Source organism: Talpa occidentalis, unplaced genomic scaffold, assembly GCF_014898055.3.
Source record: "Talpa occidentalis isolate TD23 unplaced genomic scaffold, MPIMG_talOcc4v2.1 talOcc4.6, whole genome shotgun sequence".
NCBI lineage: Eukaryota > Metazoa > Chordata > Mammalia > Eulipotyphla > Talpidae > Talpa > Talpa occidentalis.
This window is the reverse complement of record NW_023604972.1, coordinates 31,756,330-31,774,961: the sequence shown is the minus strand read 5'-3', so window position 1 is coordinate 31,774,961 and position 18,632 is coordinate 31,756,330. Positions and strand designations below refer to the sequence as shown.

Genomic DNA, 18,632 nt, shown 5'->3' with positions numbered 1-18,632 from the left:
GAAACCTGATGTCATTCAGTTGCTCAACATTATATCCTGAGTCATGGGGAAAGGTGGATCAGAACCTCAATAATGGTACCTTGTATTTATATAGTGTTTATAATTTATAGCGCCGTCTTATGTATCTGTCTCATTTAGTCTCTCAACAATTCTGAGACATAGGTGGGCTATGACAACACTTCAATCGCAGGTGATGAAATGAAGGTTCAAAGCAATGAAGTGAGTTGTCCAATGTCACTTGGAAAATAACAACAACAAAGTCACGTGAAATTGAAGTGATATTGTTGAAAGGAGAGTTCAGGTTTTCTGAAGCTCCACCCAGCCTCTTTCTGCAATGTGACATCTAATGCTCAGAGAAACCATATATTGTAGGTTCAGAGCTGCCTCCTGAGCTGGCCTTCATGGTGCATCTGTTCTTTCAGTTATTTTGTGATGTTAGTGAGCAGGCTAACGCTGCACACCCTCTGTCCATTAGCTGAGCACCTGTTCATAAAAATGGCTCATCGGGGGGAAACTACACTTTATATAACCGAATAGCACTGCAATAAGGAGCAAGCACGGATGGACTTTGACATAATGTGGAACTCTTCAAAGTACCAGGTGTGTGTTATTTTATCCATTGCCTAATTATAATCATAAAACAGGCATGGTAGCTGGACCATAAAAAATAATAATTGATTTAAGTGTATTTGTGGAAAGAGATAATTCCATTCACTCAAAGAGGCTTTTGTGGACTTTTCACAATGCACAAACAGCCTGAGGAGTTATTCCTGCTTGTATTACACAGGTTACGAGGGATTATGAACCACCAGCCTAAACATCTACTGATCTAGTATGTGCAATACCATGAAGTCCCTAACTACTGTGCCTTACTATAAAACTAGGGTTTGGGTAAAGATATTGCAGAACCCAGCATACCTTTTCAGAGAAAAAATAACGATGACATATCCCAGAATTACCAATGATCAGCCCTTTTCAGAGTCAGACCCTGGGACTGAGAACATTTTTCAAAATTTCAGAAAATTTTAACATTCCAAAATGACTGATTGCTACATAGCAAGGTGATAATTCTATCTACTTGGTTCTTGGCTACCTGTGTGTGATTTATCTATAATAAAGTAGATTTTTTTAAAAGTCAGACTGACTTCTATCATCAACATGTAAGTTTTTGAGCATCCCTCCTTTTCTATGCAACAAACACATACATATCCCTACCCTGCAGCCTAATGAATATTCTCCTGAATAAAGCATAATTAAGAAGGCAAATGAGTTATTGAAAATTAATAACATCTCCAAAACATAATAGCAAGTAACAAAGTAGTATTTATTAGCCTCCATCTTTTACTTATTTGTGCTATTTTCCCTCTCCACAGAAAATGGATCTTTTTGCTATTTGCAAGTTTTGCAGTAGTAGCAAATATCCCTGTAGATTAAATTGTTCTCTTTAGAAAATAGTAGGACTCCCACCCTGTATCAGAAATCAATTTGTCTAATTTCTTAGTGTATTAGGGCATCAGACTTTTTTAATGAAGAGATTTGATAATTCAATTTAATCCATGAGTTTCATCCCTCCTGTATTATCTGGTTTGAAAAGCCGTGAGCACATGACTCTTAGAAAGCTCCAGCACAAACCCTTTTTGTTCCTTTGTTTCTATTTGACCAAACTCGGTTGAGATGTGATGGATTTTCATACTTGCTAAGCACAACCATACCAACAAAACCCAAAGCAGCAGAGACCCAAGCATTATCCATCTTACCAGATAAATGTCTACCTTATATATTCAAGCTGCAATGAAAATGAAAGGCAAAGAAATTTGAAGCTGTAGTGTATAGCTTCCTTTAAACACAGACTGTAGCAGTATGCTTTCTTCAGAGCAAAAAACAGTCTCCTGTTCATTACTATGATTAGGGAGATGTGGTTCTGTCCTCTAAGATCTCACAGACCCGTATTTTGCTAATCCTTAACAGCAGAATATATGCCTAAATTCAACGGGAGCATTTTTACTATCTCACATCTAAGAGAAATTTAAAGTTTGACATATAATAATGGGGCCAGACTGGGGCCAGTGCTTGGGACACTTCTGATGTGTGCCTATTGATTGGTGTAAATTTCATAACATACCTTTTACTCTTAAATGTTCAAGGATGGATGAAAAATTATATGGTCATGTTAATTTAATAGGCTGGATATGAAAAAGCATCTTGGTTCAGAATGTTTCATGGACTCCTCAGCTGGTTTTTGAAGTAGAAACTAAGTACATCATGTTCAGCAAATTGGGAACATGGCCTTAACAAGGCCACCTTCCGGGAGCATAATATCAGTAAGCTGTTGAGGAGGAACATGCAATAATTTAAAACTCAGGCAGCTCTGAGTTTTAGAAGAGAAATTAATGAGAACTCATCTGACCAATAGCTTCACATTTTTGGATGAAAAAATAATTATGACACTTTTGGAAATGCGCATCATTTATAGTTTTCTAAATTGTTTCATGAGCAAAATTGTACTGGATCACAGTTGGAATAAACACACAAGGAAGGAAGGTTTTAGCTAGATTTTGCAGAGATGAAAAGGTCCAAAAAAGTTTAAAAGCTCAGCCAAGGTCAAATGACCACAACGTATAGCTGAAACTAAAATCCAGGTCTGACTGCCTGCTCAGTGGTCATTCTATGACTTCAAACAAGTGAATATCCATTCATTGATTAGGGTTTAAAATGTATTCCCTACATATTTATCCATTAAAGACATACAAACGTTCCCTCTGTAACTAATCTTGTGTACTCCAAAATATTTTATCTCTGCTTCTCTCTCTTCCTGCCTGCAAAGAGCAACTAGAATGTTCTTGTCTGGCAATGCCATTTTGTGGTTGACTCCGGCAACCCAAGGCACAAAATCTTTCTCCTTCTTCCCCTGGGTAGAAGGAGGAGGAGGAGAGGACCATGCAGAGAAACCTCTGGCTTTTTAAAATCTCTGGCTTTTTAAAATCTCTGGCTTTTTAGTGTATAGCTACAGCTATACACTACAGCTTCAAATTTCCTGGCCTTTCATTTTCATTACAGCTTGAATACATAAGGTAGACATTTATCTGGTAGGATGGATAATGCTTGGGTCTTTGCTGCTTTGGGTATTGTTGGTATGGTTGTGCTTATCAAGTATGAATATCTATCACATCTCAACCGAGTTTGGTCCTATGGTCAAATAGAAACAAAGGAACAAAAAGAGCTTGTACTAGGGCTTTCTAATTCATCATTCATGTCAGTCATCCTATCTCAGATAATCTAATTCTCATAGCAACACTTCTCAACATTGCCTCTTTTCCCTTGTCCTCCCTCCCTTTCCTTATTTCATCTCTGTCACAAAAATACAGCTCCAGTTACTGTGCCTTTATATCAAGATAAAGGAAAATCATATTTCTTGAAGTGAAAATAAAGTTCAATCAACATGCATTCAGTAACTGTGCACTGTACACTATTCTGGATACATCAGTTATAAATGTCTAACTTCCTCAAAAGTTCTCTGACAACCCATTTAACATCTGTACCAAAACCAAAAGCCAAATGTTAATTAAAACTCTGTTTCTTAAGTATTGCCTTTCAAAATAAAGAAATTACTAAATTTCACTAGGATCTTTCAATGGGATTAATTTTTACTTTTTTTCAGTTACAAATATGTAACATTTTAGTGCATTCCTCTTTGTTGCTTAGCCTGGGATTTGATCTACAATTTATAATGTTCTTTCTAGAGAAATTTTTTTCTCTATTTATGACAACCATCATAAAGAGAACTGTGTAAAAGCAACCGCTTTACAAAATGAAGATCCTTTATCAGGAGATTATGAAAATGGGATTGCCCTCTTTCATTTGCCTTTTTTTTTTTTTTTTTTTTTTTTTTTCAAAAAAGTAGACCAAATTTCCCCCTTATTTCACAAGACACTCAAAGATGACGTCTAAGGCTTATTATTGTCTTTCATCATTTCCCCATGTTTCCACACACAAAATGTTGCATCACAACATGAGTTGCACTGTGAGTGAAAAAACTGTGTGTACAAAGAATTTTATGTCCAGGGTCAATTAATGATTAATTCACTGCTGGAAGTCATTTGCAGACAGCCTCCTCTCCAACAGTTTTTCATAACATCTTGCTATTTTCTTTAAGTGACTGTCGAAAGCCTGGATCACTGGGGGATTTGTTCTAAGCACAGTATCAGGATGTTCCTTAATCAATTTGACAGAACTCTGTCCATCTAGGGTATACTGACAGCAATAGTCACTAAGATCCAGCTGGTCTGGTTAAAACCAATGTCTCTATGTCGTTCTATCAGATGTTCCAGTTTTTTTCTCATTTCTATGCTATATTATTCACACAATATCATCTTTTCAATTACATCTGGACCAATTAAAGAAGAGCAGATGGGAGAAGAAAGCCATCCTGGCTGGTGGTGCAGGAGTGTTGTAATCACTGGCTCATGCATTGAGCTGAGGCAGAATTGAGCATGGTCACTGAGGTTGAGAAAGATGCCGCAGGAGGAAATATGGCATAATGGCTAAGACTATGGCTGCAAAGGCTAGGCTTTCTGGGTTTGAATCCCTGCTCTGCTACTCACTAGATTTATGATTTGGGGAAGTTACATACATCTCCTTGGGAAAGTCATGAAAGATTCTGCTCTATCAATTTATACATGTGTTAAAGGAAGACAATATAAGTACTGATCAGGTAACATTGCTTCTCTGGTGAGTAAATGCATTAATGCACGTTAGACATTTTGAACTGTGCCTGGTGTGTATTAATTAGTCAATCTATCATTATAGTTAGAACAGACGTGAGATTTCTGTATGTGACTCAAAAGAGGAATTAATTCTGTGTTGTTTGGGGACTTTGAGGATCAAAGGCTTGAAAGTTGCTTTTTTCAACGTTATGTTTTCGTTTTGAACATGGCCAGTTCTGGTTGTTGAGAATACAGAAAGGGCCTGTGTTTTAAATTAAGTCATAGCAGATACCACTGTTTAAGTTCAGTTTAATAGACATCCAATGAGCGCCAATTAAGTGCCAGATATTCCTCATGGATGTCAAGGAGAATATAAGACATGGCATACCACCCTCCTCACCCCTACCGGCATAGGAGAGCATATCATTTAGTGAGAAAGACAGGCCCAGGGACAAATTGTGTCAAAACAATTTAAATGTGGTCGTTATTCTCATAGGTCAAGACAGCCTTGAAAAATCTGCTCACCAATTCATTGACTGTTTATTTCTGCTTATTATTAACTCCCTCACTATGCATCTTGTCATATTAATGTTTCTGCATGAATAGATGAAAGAATAACTTGGGGAGTGGTGAGGAAGAAAAAACTAAGAAACCATTATTTTAATGAAAATACCAACAACTAAGTTCAAATCAAAGTACAAAGCAGAAGTGCTACTAAGAAACCGTGCTTAATATATGATATCACCTCCCACGTTGGTAGACTTGAGAAGTTTCATCTGAGAATAAAGCACCATAGAGAGGATCTTTTATTTTTAAAGTTCTGACTTCAACCACTGTGTTTTATTCCAGAAAGATTTATATAAAAGATTTTAACCAGGTTTCTCTACTGAATATCTCACTGTCATTAAAGCACAATAATATCTTAAGCACTTTATACCTTAGAGACACTTTCCTTATAATAATATCAATGATCTTGAAGCAGAGCTGTTAGCCAGGCAAAGGTGTGTGTTATCATCTCTCTTTTTCACCTGAGAGGAATGAGGGTGCAGCAAAGTGCTGTTTTGAATGATTGGTACTCAGGCCTTCTAATTATTTGACCCTTTTACTTCATCAACTCACAAATCATTTTGCTCTTAATTCTGCTGGGTTTCCTGAAACAGAAGGGCATCTCAAGCAAGAGAAAAGCTAACCTGAAGAGGAGCTGGGAACTGCAAGCTAATTAGCAGTGACACAGAGTACATGTAGAAGCACATGTTCAATAGGCAGAACTTAGAGAAGGGATCCCAGAACAAGATTGAAACATCAAAAACCAAATCTGATGATACCAACACCTGACAAATCTTGGGGGAATGAGAGTACGTGGGGTGGGATGGTCCCTGGTGACCAGTTGGAATGGCATGAATTCGAGTACTAGTTGGCATCTCGGTCTTCCTGCCTCATCGAGTCAAGTGCAACATGTTCTGAGAACAGCATGCTTGTCATTGCAAGCGGGCAGGTGGCTGCGTGTGTGTAGCTGTTACACTGGGTTGAAAGTGAAGAGCTCAGACCTTATTAGGCAAATGTAAACAAATCTCTCTGAATTTATCTGCAGCTCCAAAAATGGAGTCAGACTAAACTTGAAAGGGATATTCCATTATCTGTATTGACTTGATGTTCAGCAGGCGCTGTGGCTGTCCCAGGAGATAGTGGAGGTCTGCAAGAAGGTGCAGCCACAGCGAAGGGGAGGAGGCTGCAGGGGCCGCTGCGGGTCAGCAATGGTCTAATACAAAGTGGGTCAGAGCAGCTGCCTGCACCCAAGTCTTTTTTTTTTTTTAACATTTTTTCCTTATTTTAAAAATTGATATAACATTGGTTATAACATTGGTGATTTAGAGGCATAGGGTCACACTTCCTCAGATGCCTGTCACCACCCCAAACCCACCCTCAAGGCACGTAAGCCCTCCACCAGAGTTGACTATGCCCCCTCCCCTGTGGGTCTCCCCCTGCCCTCCTCTAGTAGCTTCAGTTCTACAGTCAGATATCTGAGGATGTTCTTTTTCTAATCTCCGTTTTGTCTGATTCTTTGTTTCTCTATATTCCATATGAGTGAAACCATCCAGTGTTTGCCTTTCTCCTTCTAACTTATATCTCTTATCATGATCCCCTCCAATTCCATCAACATTGTGACAAATGGCAATGTCACTTGTGACGTCGTCGTATAGACCACATCTTCCTAATATACTGATCTGTCCTTGGGCACTTAGATTGTTTCTGTAGCTTGGCTATTGGTAACAATGCTACAGTGAAGGTTGGAGTGCATATTTCCACTTGAATTAGTGTTTTTGCTTTCTTTGGTAGATGCCTAGGAGGAGAATTAATTAGACCTTATGGTACATCTATTTTTAATATTCTGTTTCCCTAGGGGATGGGCCAATGTGCATTCCCACCAACAGTGTATGAGGGATTCTTTTATCTCCATATCCTCGCCAGTACTTGTTATTTCCAGTCTTCAGGATATGGGCCATTCTGTGCACCCCGATTCTTCACTACAGTGACAACTAAAATTAAAGCTCTAAGAATGAAATTGGATTCAGTGATTTCACAGAATTTCTGACATCAATTAAGAATGAGGAAAATGTGTTTGGAAGCATAAATCGATCCTGCTGCTTATGAAATCATGACCGCCTTTCCTGCTATCACCAAATAAATGATAGAATTCTGAGGCTACAGACAAGTTAACCTTTCTCAACCAAGAAACATATTCCATTCTGATTTCTAAGACAGGATTGGGAGAGTGTAAGGGCAGGAGTGGGCACAGAGCAGGATCTCTCTGACCCGAGCAGATGGGGTAAAGGAGGAGAGAGAGTCCTGGAGCCCTCAGTGGCTTTTGCAGGCTTGTATTGGGATTTACCATGTACATGGCAAGTAGGGGTGCTTGGGGGCCGGGAGCCTGGCAGGCCTCCCACCCCCAGCAAGTCTTCACTCTTTTTGGGGTCTCTGGCATTCTCTGGTGGCCTTGTTCTCTGCTCCCCACGTGGTTCTGCTTGTGGTTCTGCTCTCTCAGCTTCTCCGTGACACTGCCTTTATAAGCACAGTATGAGCCCAGGTGAATCCCATCTATATATGCCCACACCCCACTGCAGGTGCCCACCAGTAGGCATGCATTCAGGACCACAAGGATCTATCATTATGCCTAATGGAGGCAGGGCAGAAAAGCCTGATACTTTACTTACCCTACAGAGAGAAACACAAAGAACTAACATCAACCTGCTTTTGAACTGGAGCTCAGCACCCCAGGATCATGATTTCAGCCCAAATACCTGAATCCATGATTTGGCTTTATATGTTTCACATCCTATTCAAAACCCATAGCCTAACAGCCTCTCTTTTACACTTCCTACCTATCCCTACATCCATTGTTCTTCTTTTAAAGAAAGGGGAATCCATCCCTGTTATTTTCATTTGAAGACTTTGATATTCACATTTTTGGTTAGGGGGGCGGGGCATGATACAGTTACATACACATATTTTTAATGCAGAAATACAAAAAAAAGTAAAAGGGATATAGTGACACTTTTAGCATAATACAAAAAAGTCTGCTGTAATTAGTTTTCCATACGTCTTTTGTATTGTTCTTGGTGACCAATGGAAATAAGGAGCCAGCCTGGAGATAGTCTCAAAAGGGAACTCAAATCCCCTTTAAGCTAGAAACAGGAAATACCTTTACACAGTAAATAGTAAACATATGCAACATTTTAACCCCAAGAGATTAAGCAGGCTGAAAACGTAAATAGCTCCAAGAAGGTTTAAAGGTTACAAGTGGATAAAAAGAATATAACAACTTTGGCAAAAATTTATGAAATTTGACAGTATAAAGGTTGCTGAGGATGGGAGCACAGGAAATGATTTATTCTGCTGGGAGGAGAATACTTTTGTTCAATATTTTTGGAAAATAACTTGGTATTCTATAGTTAAGCTAAATATCCACATACCAACCACCAAGTTCTACTCCTTATATATACCCTAGAGAAACCCTCCTAGACGTGCTTCAGAAGGCAGGTACAAAAATATTCAGAGAGGTAATGCACATAATGACAAATAGCTGAAAAACACCCAAATGTACAGTAGCAAGAAAAAGACATTAAAAATGGGGCCTCCCCTGGTGGCGCAGCAGTTGAGCGCTGGGCTGAGAGGCTGCCCGCAGCCTCTGCAGCACCGGTTTGTTCCCTGGCTGCTGGCGAGGGTCCCACAAAAAAGAAAAAAAAAAAAAGACATTAAAAATGGTACTATATTCACAAATGGAAACTACTGAATATGAATCTCTACAAGTAGAATGAGGGTGAACCTTGCAAATATGTTGATGAAAAAGCAACTTAGAGAAGTTATATATAGCATGATCTTCTGCCACTCAAAAATACACAAATCTAAAAAATATTATTTTAGGAATCCATACATGTGATAGAACTAACTTAAAAAAAAAAACAAAGGAATGACTAATACAAAACTTAGAACCTTGGTTTCCTCTGGTGGCAGGTAAACCAGAGGACAGGATTGAAAAGGAAATACAGGCAGTTTCCATAATCTTGGCAATGAGTTAGTTCTTAAATCAGGTGGGTTTCACTGGTGTTTAATTATGCTTCATAATTGAAATGTACAGTACATTTTCCTTTGGATATGGAATAAACTTTGAGTGAAAAATAAAATGTTTTCTCCCCTATTCTTCTAGGTAAACTTGATAGAAAGGCAAGGCTCATGCCTTCCCTAAAAAAGCAATTTGTTACCAAGAGTTAGATGATGCACTGGGCAAGGTGGATCATTAGTCTGATAAAAGATGTATTTTGAAGAAAAAAATGAAAATTTCTAATTGCAAAATAATAAATGAAAATGGGAAAAATCAGAAAGATATAAAGAAGAAAAAAAATTAGGTTATTCCATAATCCTACAATCTACATATAACCACTGTTAACATTTTGCTGTATTTCCACAAGCTTTTATGTATGTAAATTGGAATCAATGTAGCATTTGAAAAAAATTTTTCTATTTAGATTTAAAATTTCCTTCCCTGAAGACATCAATGACGTTATGGATACGTGATGTATTCATTGTAATGGCTTAAGTTCTACTATGTAAGTTGTCCATATAAATGATAACTTAAAATTTAGCATTTCTGGGGCCTCCTTGGTGGCGCAAGGGGTTAAGCACAGGACTACGAAGCAATCCGCAGCCACTGCAGCACGAGTTCGATCCCTGGCCAGCCAGGGAGCAATCCACATGGCACAACAGACCTCTCCTGTCGTGACTTCTGCTCCCCTCAGCAGTGTATTTCATCAGTCTGCCTGTTCTGTTCCCCGCTCTGTCTCTGGTGAATCCTCTCACACACTCCCGCCCAGCATGTCTGGCCTGTACCCCAGCTCTTGTATGCATAAAAAAATAAATCTTTAAAAAAATTAGCATTTTCATCACTGGAAAATATAAGGAATCTAAGGACAAACTTTACAGGCTACCTTTTTTGCTTTGTCCAGCTCCCCATGAGACTCTTTATGAGAGAATCTGCCACCAATAACTTTTTTCTCTTGATTTGATCATCATGGCATTATGAAGAGATCAGAGTGACTGGGGGGGGGGGAGGGAGAGAAGATGGTAAATGTTAGCCTGAAGCCATTTTTGCAGGTTATCAGTTTGCAGCATTCTCTGTGAGCAAATTCATATAGGTAGGTTCTTTTAAAATAAACGACAATAGGATTAGGGACCAAAGGTAAAGCTGTCAGATTGACATAGCTGTCTACACAGGAATTAATTTTGAAAAAAGTCAGCAGTTTTCATTTAACCTCTTGAAAAGGTTTATGTACTATCTGTGCCCAACCACAAAAGAAAACACAACTATGGGACAAATTACCCTTTGAATGTTTCATAAGATATTAATAACCACAGCAACAAAGGAACTTGTACTAAGATTAAAGTTTAAGAAGCTTTAAAATATTTTTAACTCTTTTATCTGAAATTGTTTAGACTACCTTCAGAGAAACCTTTCAACAGTTTCCTTACTGGAACGAGTTGAGAAACTTTATCATGCCAAGGTTACTAGGGTGATTTGGTTTATAAGTTTCCTTTAAAAGAAAGAGAGAGGGTAAGGGACAGAAGAAATGAAGCAGCAGCAGCAAACAGCAGAGTCAACCAGAATGGGCTGAGACAACAGAGAATTTTGTGGAGAAATAATGGGTAGGTTTAATAATAAAGTTTAGATCCTTCACCCTCATTTCTAGAAATCAAATTTGTTTGTTTGGTGTATCTTGGAGAAGTAGGGGCTGTCAAATGGCCCTCCCACAAATCTCTTTAGCAATAAACCAAGTCCAGTGGCCTTTAGCCAAGTAACCCAAGGAATTTTTTTAAGTCAACTGTTCATGAAACCTCACACAAAGTCCTGTAAGAGGAAGGCACAAAAAAATAAGAGAAAATGCACCTGATTAAATGTAAGGACATCAGTAACTTTCAGATAATGTAATAGCAATTCAATAACAAGAGTCAGGAAAGTCCATGCATAATAGCCCTTGAATCTGAGTCCAGTTTAGGAATTTGTACAGTTGGTGATTATTTCTGATGGACTGAGTAGTCTACAAAGAAGTAAAAAGTTTCCTGGAAGAGCCAGTGTCACTAACTACATTGATGGAATGAGAAGGAATTCTTCTAGGGCAAGAAATCAAATGAGAGGCAATAGTTTCCCCTTTCCCGTGTTCTTTTAGGCAAAGCAAGCAATAGTGGGCTCCAGTGGGCTGCTTTGGCTGGGGTTGGTATCCTATAAGGATTTTTTTTTTGCATTTATTTGTGCCTATAAGAACTGGGGGTAGGCCAGAGGTGTGTGTTGGGGGTGGGGGGGAGAGGATTCAGCAGGGACAGAGTGGGGAGCAGAACAGGCAGATCTACTGAAATACACTGTTGAGGGAAGCAGTGGGTAAGACAGGACAGGTCTGCTGAGCCTTGTGGGTTAGCTCCCTGGCCAGGGATCGAACTCATGCCACAGTGGCTGCCAATAGCTTGATAGTGCTGCTACTTAACCCCTGTGCCACTAGGGAGGCCTTCTCCTATAAGTACTTTTAATGCCCATTCAAAATGGCAACAAGCCCATGCCTGAGGTAGGACTAACCGGGCAACACTGGGAAAGAAAGCTCTTTCTCAGAGAATGGGTCTCATTCTCTTGGCCTGTTACAGGAGAAGACTGGAGGAGTTGTCTCCAAGGTGCTTTCCAGTTCTGAAGTTGTGTATCAAAACAGGGGGAGTTGGATGCCAACAGGAGAGAAGACATTTTTACCTGACTTGACCCCATCGTGCCTCAACACTATGTCAGAAATCACTAATACAGATTTTTAGGAGGAGAAGCACAGAACTCACTAAAACACAGGGAATTGCACAGTGACCTGACAAGTGGCTTGAGCTTTCAATTCCCTCACAGAAGAATGACTTCATGTCCCTCCTGAAAGCCTAGTGACCTAGAGGAGAAACAAGGACACAGCACAAACAGTTGTAATCACATCAAGTAGATTGTGCAGGCAGGTCCATGGAGTGTGGCTCATCTTCAAGCACAAACCACATCAAAACCTACTCAGGTTAGTGCTGGATGATTTTGCAATTGTTTGTTGAAACAACAAACCAACGTGATTCCCACACTAGCACTTGTCTTTTACCGTCAGCAGCGTCAAGTCCTGACCTGTCTGGACCAAATCCACAGCTAAGATCTAGAGGACTAACTTCTTATACCACAATACATCTTAAGTTGGGGGAAGGCTGAGGATAGGTCCACAGTGGCCTATTTTGTTGTTGTTCTAGGTCAGAGCTACTTCCAGATGGAAGAGACACAGCAGGAAGTCATGCTGCTCAAAATATACTCAAGCAATGTTTGACTCCAAAATAAGGACATACAGGAGAACTTGAAGCTTATAATAACTCTCTTCTCTTGATTTGATTGTAAATTTTAATGCAACTGCCAGGGAAGTCTGAGGTTTTGACTTCAAATGAGGTCATCTGGGTTTTGATCCTCCTCATTTGGGTTTTGGCTCTTTCTTGGAAGTCCTCACTGATGGGGTACAGAATCCCTTCATGGTGGAACAATGTCCAGGCCACATTGGGCAGTGAGCAGCCAGGTTGACCACAGACCTGGGACTCAGGGTTTTAGTTACTAAACCAAGGGTAGAGAAGTAGTGGAGGAGGCTGGCATGCAGAGTGGCCACACAAACCCTTAGGGGGAAATATCTCTGGATGTCTGGCCATGGGGGCTCTACCAGTAAAGCAAAAATGAACAAGGACGTGACAAAACTTAAAAGGACCTCCCTGGTGGCGCAAGGGGTTAAGACGCAACCTGTGAAGCTATCTGCAGCCTCTGCAGCATGAGTTTGATCCCTGGCCCTCCAGGGAACAGACCTCTCCTGACTCACCCGCTGCTCCCCTCAGCAGTGTATTTCAGACAGTCTGCCTGTTCTGTTCCCCACTCTGTCTCTGGTGAATCCGCTCGCCCCCCACACCTCTGGCCTGTACCCCAGCTCTTGTATGCAAAAATGAATCTTTAAAAAAAAATTTAAAAATTTAGTTTTTAAAAAAGCACCTCTCTTTGGACCCATTTCCACCTTTGTAAAAGGAGCGACATTAACAGCCCACCACTGCCCATCTCCCCAACTTTGAGAAGTAACTTCTGCCCTGCCATTTCTTTGGAGGACGTGTAGGGTGTACAGACCTGCGCCGGCCAGACCCCAAGTGCTAAAGCACGTACCTGTGAGGTATGCCCGCAGCGGACTCAGGTGTCCCCACCCCTGCCAGCTTTCAGGCCAGTTCCCCCGAGGCCTCCCACCCCGGGGAAGCAGTGGAGGCGGGATTCAAGATCAAGGGCCAGTACGCGCTTCCTGCAGTCCTTTCCTAGAGCCTCAGGGCCAGGAGGGTGTGCGCGTCATCTCCTCCCACCATCCTAGATCCCGGCCCCAGGGAAAACTGCTGTCAATTTTTGGTGGCAGGCCCGGGGCCCAGAGAACGCGCAACTCGGCTGTGGACCACTTAGACGCGCCCCGGGAGCAGCCAGGGGACGCTCCCGCCGCACCCTGCAATCGCCGGGGACTCGCGCTGCGGTGCGGCGGTGGGAGGGGATGGCCGGGCGGGCTGAGGGTGCCGGGCCGCGCCCCGGATCTCCGTCCCTCCCCGCGCCCCCTTCTCCTTCCCAGCCCCGTCCGGGGCTGTGCTCACAGCAGCCGCTTCTTCCTCCCCGGCAGGCGCGCCAGGACCATGTCGGCGGAGACCGGGAGCGGCCCCACTGAGGACCAGGTGGAAATCCTGGAGTACAACTTCAACAAGGTCAACAAACACCCGGACCCCACCACGCTGTGCCTCATCGCTGCGGAGGCCGGCCTGTCCGAGGAGGAGACCCAGGTGAGCCCCGACGCGCGCACCCCGGCTCGCTCCGCGGCGCCCACCTGCGCCCGGGTCGTCCGGCCGCTGCGCGGATAGCCCGGTCCTCGCTTTCCGCCTTGACGCCTCCTTCCTTCCTTAATGATTTTTCACGGCTCTGTCCACACCCGGGGAGCCCAGCGCCTCCGAGCTGCCTGGCCCCATCCCTCTCCCGGTGTTTTCCCAGCAGCAGCTTAGAAACACCCTGTTCTTGCTTTCCCAGCCCCCTGCAGCCCGGCACACACGCTGTCTCTTCCCTCCGGGCTGGGGGCAGCATCCCTGGCCCACTGTTGTCTGGCTTTTCTGGGTTCAGTTTCTCCTCTGGGCTGCGAGTGAAACCTGCCAGAGAGAAGCCGCGCTCAGAGCCCAGCCCCCGCAAGTGTCTTCCCGGCGGGAATGTCAGCGCTGGAAGGGATCTTAACCATCAGCTGTAAACGCAGACCTCAGGTTGGGCAGAGAACACAGACCGAGAGGGAGGGAATTGCCTGGATGGCATGAATTGTTAGGCGGGATCATTCCACCACGTCACGCTGCAGCTTCTCCTGAGCTGCAGAGCGCAAACTGCAGGTAGCCAAGGAGATGGGGTTCTGACTTTCTTCCATTTTCTGGCCCCAAGGTTTCGTCTTTTCCTGGAGTTTTCCAAGCAGGTATAATGCAAAAGGAAGTGGAAGCAGATACCCCTTTAAGTGCATTTGTTTGTTCATAAAAGCTCCTATGTTATCCTGAAACTGTTTAGGGTACAGAATGCAACACCCCACAGTTGTTCCCCAGGTTCAGTGTTGTTGCCTTCAACTGACTATTTTTTTTAAAATCCTGTCTAAATTCTGAATTCTCTTTTTTCCTTTTGGTTATGGAGAGCCAGTGTTATACATGGTACCGCTAGGAAGTGTGCGAGCATCCCTCCCGCTGGAGCCCAAAGCAGTTCATATTTCTGGACACAGCTTGTTCCACCCATTTCATAAACCCATTTCATAAACTTGGCACTTTGTTCTTTTCACATATAAACCATTTTCAGTTGAATATGGATTGTAGCTACAGAGACCCCGAACCCCAAGGCCAAAGTGATTTTTACTAATTAAGCCAGGCTTTGGAGAATTTGCCCATAGAAAATTCTCTCATTTCTAAGTCTATAGAAAGTCAAGCATATCTGCTTTTAGCTGTCTGGCTAACAGAACAGCTGTGTGGCTAACAGAACCAGAACTTAGTAGAAGGTGATTTACTATTAACCAAGTCAAACAGCTGAGTTTCTTGGAACCCCCAGGGAGACAGCCCCAGGAAGTTTTATCATTTAAAATCCCACCCTATATTTAGAAAAGAGGAGTGATCTCAGAGGCAATAACTTATCTTTTAAAAAGAAAGCTGTGGGCTTGCTGTGGACCCAGTGCCAACAGACATCTAGCCTCTTTTCAGCTGATCTTCATTGATAAATTACTGCCATTCCCTTACCTGTAAAGCAGAATGATTATACTGACCTTTGCCTTTGCCATGGCTAATAGGAGCCAGGTATTGTTCCAAGCAGCCCCTAAGTTTCAATCACTGATTCATAACAATGCTGTGAGGTGTCCCCATTTGTATATAGAAAGGGGAAATGAAACAAAAAGATTAAACAGACTTGCCTGAATCACAACTGGAAAGTAGCAGAGCTAGGATTTGAACCTTGGCCTCCAGTCCCACAATCTATGCTCTTAGCCACCTTGCTAGGTTGTCTTCATAGCATAAGAATGGAAACAACTAGCTGGAGTGGGAGAGAAGGCTTGAACTTTGATTTATTTTTTCCTGAAAACAAACAAACAAACCATGCATTAAATGATGTCATCCCAGGTTATATTCTATCTGTTCTTGAGATTCACCTTATTTTAGATACTTGAATGATATCAGCTGATAGGCAAGAAGAAAGGACACCTGCTTGTTTCTGTGATTGAGGTCAACCAATTCAGACAGTTCACAGCAGGTGCATTTGACTTGCTCAGACACTCTTTCTCCCAATTCTTCTCTTCTGTCATCCTCAAGAGAACAAACAGTATAACCAGTCCCAAAATGAGTGGGTGTGGGGGTGAGTCAGCCTCATAGCAAGGCCTCTGACTTCCTTTTCCTGCCATAGGGCCAACACCTTCTTCCTCCCTAAGTCTGCCACCGCCTGGCTGGACGCTGCCTGACCTTGCAGGGGAGCATCTGAGACCCCAGAGCTCGGAGAGGCAAATTTTAGCAAGTATAGGGAAAGAGTCTTCCCAGGTAGCTGAGCTATCTGAAACCTGCCAGCCTCCACTGGATTGGTTCCATCGTTTCACATGCCATCCCTTCTACCCCAAACTCTTCTCAATCCTTCCCACCCCAGTGTCCACTGGCAGGAGAGAATGGTTTCTTCTTTCATCTTCTCAAACAGCATTTACATTTTCAGAAGTGTCTTCTGGAGAGATAATGGCCAATATTGAACTCATAGGCATTAATGAAATTCTTTTGATGTGTAGCTGGCCTTGTAACATCCTTAAATAACTCTGCGGAGGCCAGAGTCTACTGGGCCTACATACAAGCTCTGTCCTGTATCAGGACTTTTGCATCTATCCTTTATTAGTCTTGCTCCTTTCACAAGGAAGGGTCACCGAAGCCAAAATAATAGTCATTTCATATGTCTGGTCCTTCATCCCTAACCTCATCTCCCTCCAGAACTGAACTCATAATCATTTTTCTAAAACAAGTAATACTTTAGTAGAAGAAAAATAAGCATGAGATGCTCTTGTGAATGAACTCGGGCTGATTCATACTGCTGATACTTTGGCAGGAGCAAGACTAAATATTTGAAGCTTTCTCTGATTGGGGGCTTTGGTGACCTACAGTCCCCCTGCAGGGAATGCGCTCTGCTTGGAGGAGCGCCACCTGTAGGACGCTGGCGTGAGGTGCAGAGTACTCTTATGGGAAGAGGTTTTTGCTGGGATCCTAGAATAGGTTTTTCTCATGACGTCAATTAGATAGCTAACAGATTTAAGTCAGATAAACCATACAGAATCCCAGCCCTTGTGTCTTGTATTATTTTGAAGCCAACGTTAGAAGGGGCTGGGAAATTTTTTTCATCAGCCCCTTGGGAGGTTGAGATGATCTGGCATTTTCTGTTATCACAAATTCAAGCCCAGTGTAGCTGGCATTGATTCTTAGAGAGGTTTCCAGTATTTTTATATCCTGTTGATGTCCTGGGATTATTCCCAGAATTCAGTGAGTGGCTTGAGTTGTTGGTTGTCTTACCATTGGAAAAAAGACCTCTAAAGTTCTCCCTCCTGAAAAGAATGAAATGTTAGTTACTAGAGAATAGGGCAGGAACAATGTTATTTTGCTTCCCCCCCACCCCCCATCACAGTGTCTAATTATCATCTGTTCACTCGGAGTAAATAAATCTCCATCAGCAGGAGAGGGTAATGAGGGTATTCATTTACAAGCAAGCAAGGGATGAATGTCTTTCCCAGGGGATGACTGAAACAGAAGAGAAGGATAAAGCCAGGTGGAAAATTAGGATTGATGTGAGTGACACAGGATAAGATTCAGCTCTAGAGGAAATAAAAGCAAGCAAGGTGCATAATGGTATTTGTTAGAGAGCCACTGGTTTGCGAAATTATCATCTGCCAACTTGATTTAAAATATGCAAGTTCAGAAAATCATTGAACTTTTCTTTAACCTTGACCTAGCCCCTTGCTAGGACTCAATTTGTTAAGCATTTGGATGCCAACTCACCAATTCACAAATGTGGTCCTTGCTGAAGATATTTTTGGTAACTATGCATTTATATTCTGCTTCGTTACTACTGTAAACATGTGGGTGGCTCTCCTGAATGAGGCCAGTTCAATCATTTTGTCTTAAATGAATCCTGATGGAAAATGAGTCTTTATTCCTCCAAGTTTTAATTAGTCAGCCTATAAAACTCTGCCATTTATTCAGTTCTAGTAACTGGAAATCCTAATGAGTCAGACCTTGTAGCCTTGAAACCCCCCACAGAGCTGCCTCATTAATAAAACTGGAGCTGTGCAGCTCTCATACCAGATCCCAAAGTTAACTAAATCCATACACGGATTAATGAAGAAAACACACTAGAAATTCAGTTAAAGCTACCAAAACCATGAGTTCTTTCTTGGTAAAGTTAGGGATCACCAGGTGTAAAAGAGAGCACCCGGAGTCCAACCACCAAAGAGAAGACTCCCTAACCATAGTCTCTGCCTGTAGTGGCAGGAAGGCACAGGGCAGTATCTCTAAGATCTGAGCAGATAGGTAAAGAAGAGTCCTGAAGCCCTTGGTGGCTTTTCAGGCTTTTATTGAGCTTTTACCAAGTACGTGGCGGGCAGGGGGTCCAGGGGCCTGGAGGCTGGTAGGCCTCCCAGCCCCTGGGGAATGAATCTTCACTCTTTCTGGGCTCTCTGGCGTTCTCGTTCTGTTACTCTTTTTCGTTCACTGCTCTGCTCTCTTGTTCTGCTACTCTCTCTTGGTTCCTTCTGCTGGTGTCCCTGTGACACCACCCTTACAAGCCCAGTCTCAGCACAAGTGTGC

At 42.3% G+C, this 18,632-nt stretch overlaps 1 protein-coding gene across 2 annotated transcripts in view; it reads left to right on the top strand.

Annotated features, from left to right (window-relative positions):
• Window positions 1–18,632, top strand: part of HOPX (HOP homeobox) — a 29,161-nt gene that overhangs the window by 7,315 nt on the left and 3,214 nt on the right. The window contains exons 1-2 of one of the 2 annotated variants that reach the window (XM_037529969.2): window positions 13,568–13,789; window positions 13,931–14,087. In XM_037529969.2, coding sequence (XP_037385866.1) covers window positions 13,944–14,087 — 144 coding nt within the window. In that variant the 5' untranslated portion in view covers window positions 13,568–13,789; window positions 13,931–13,943. Of the gene's footprint in view, window positions 1–13,567; window positions 13,790–13,930; window positions 14,088–18,632 lie in introns of those variants that run through there. The other variant, XM_037529968.2, reaches the window with a different exon arrangement.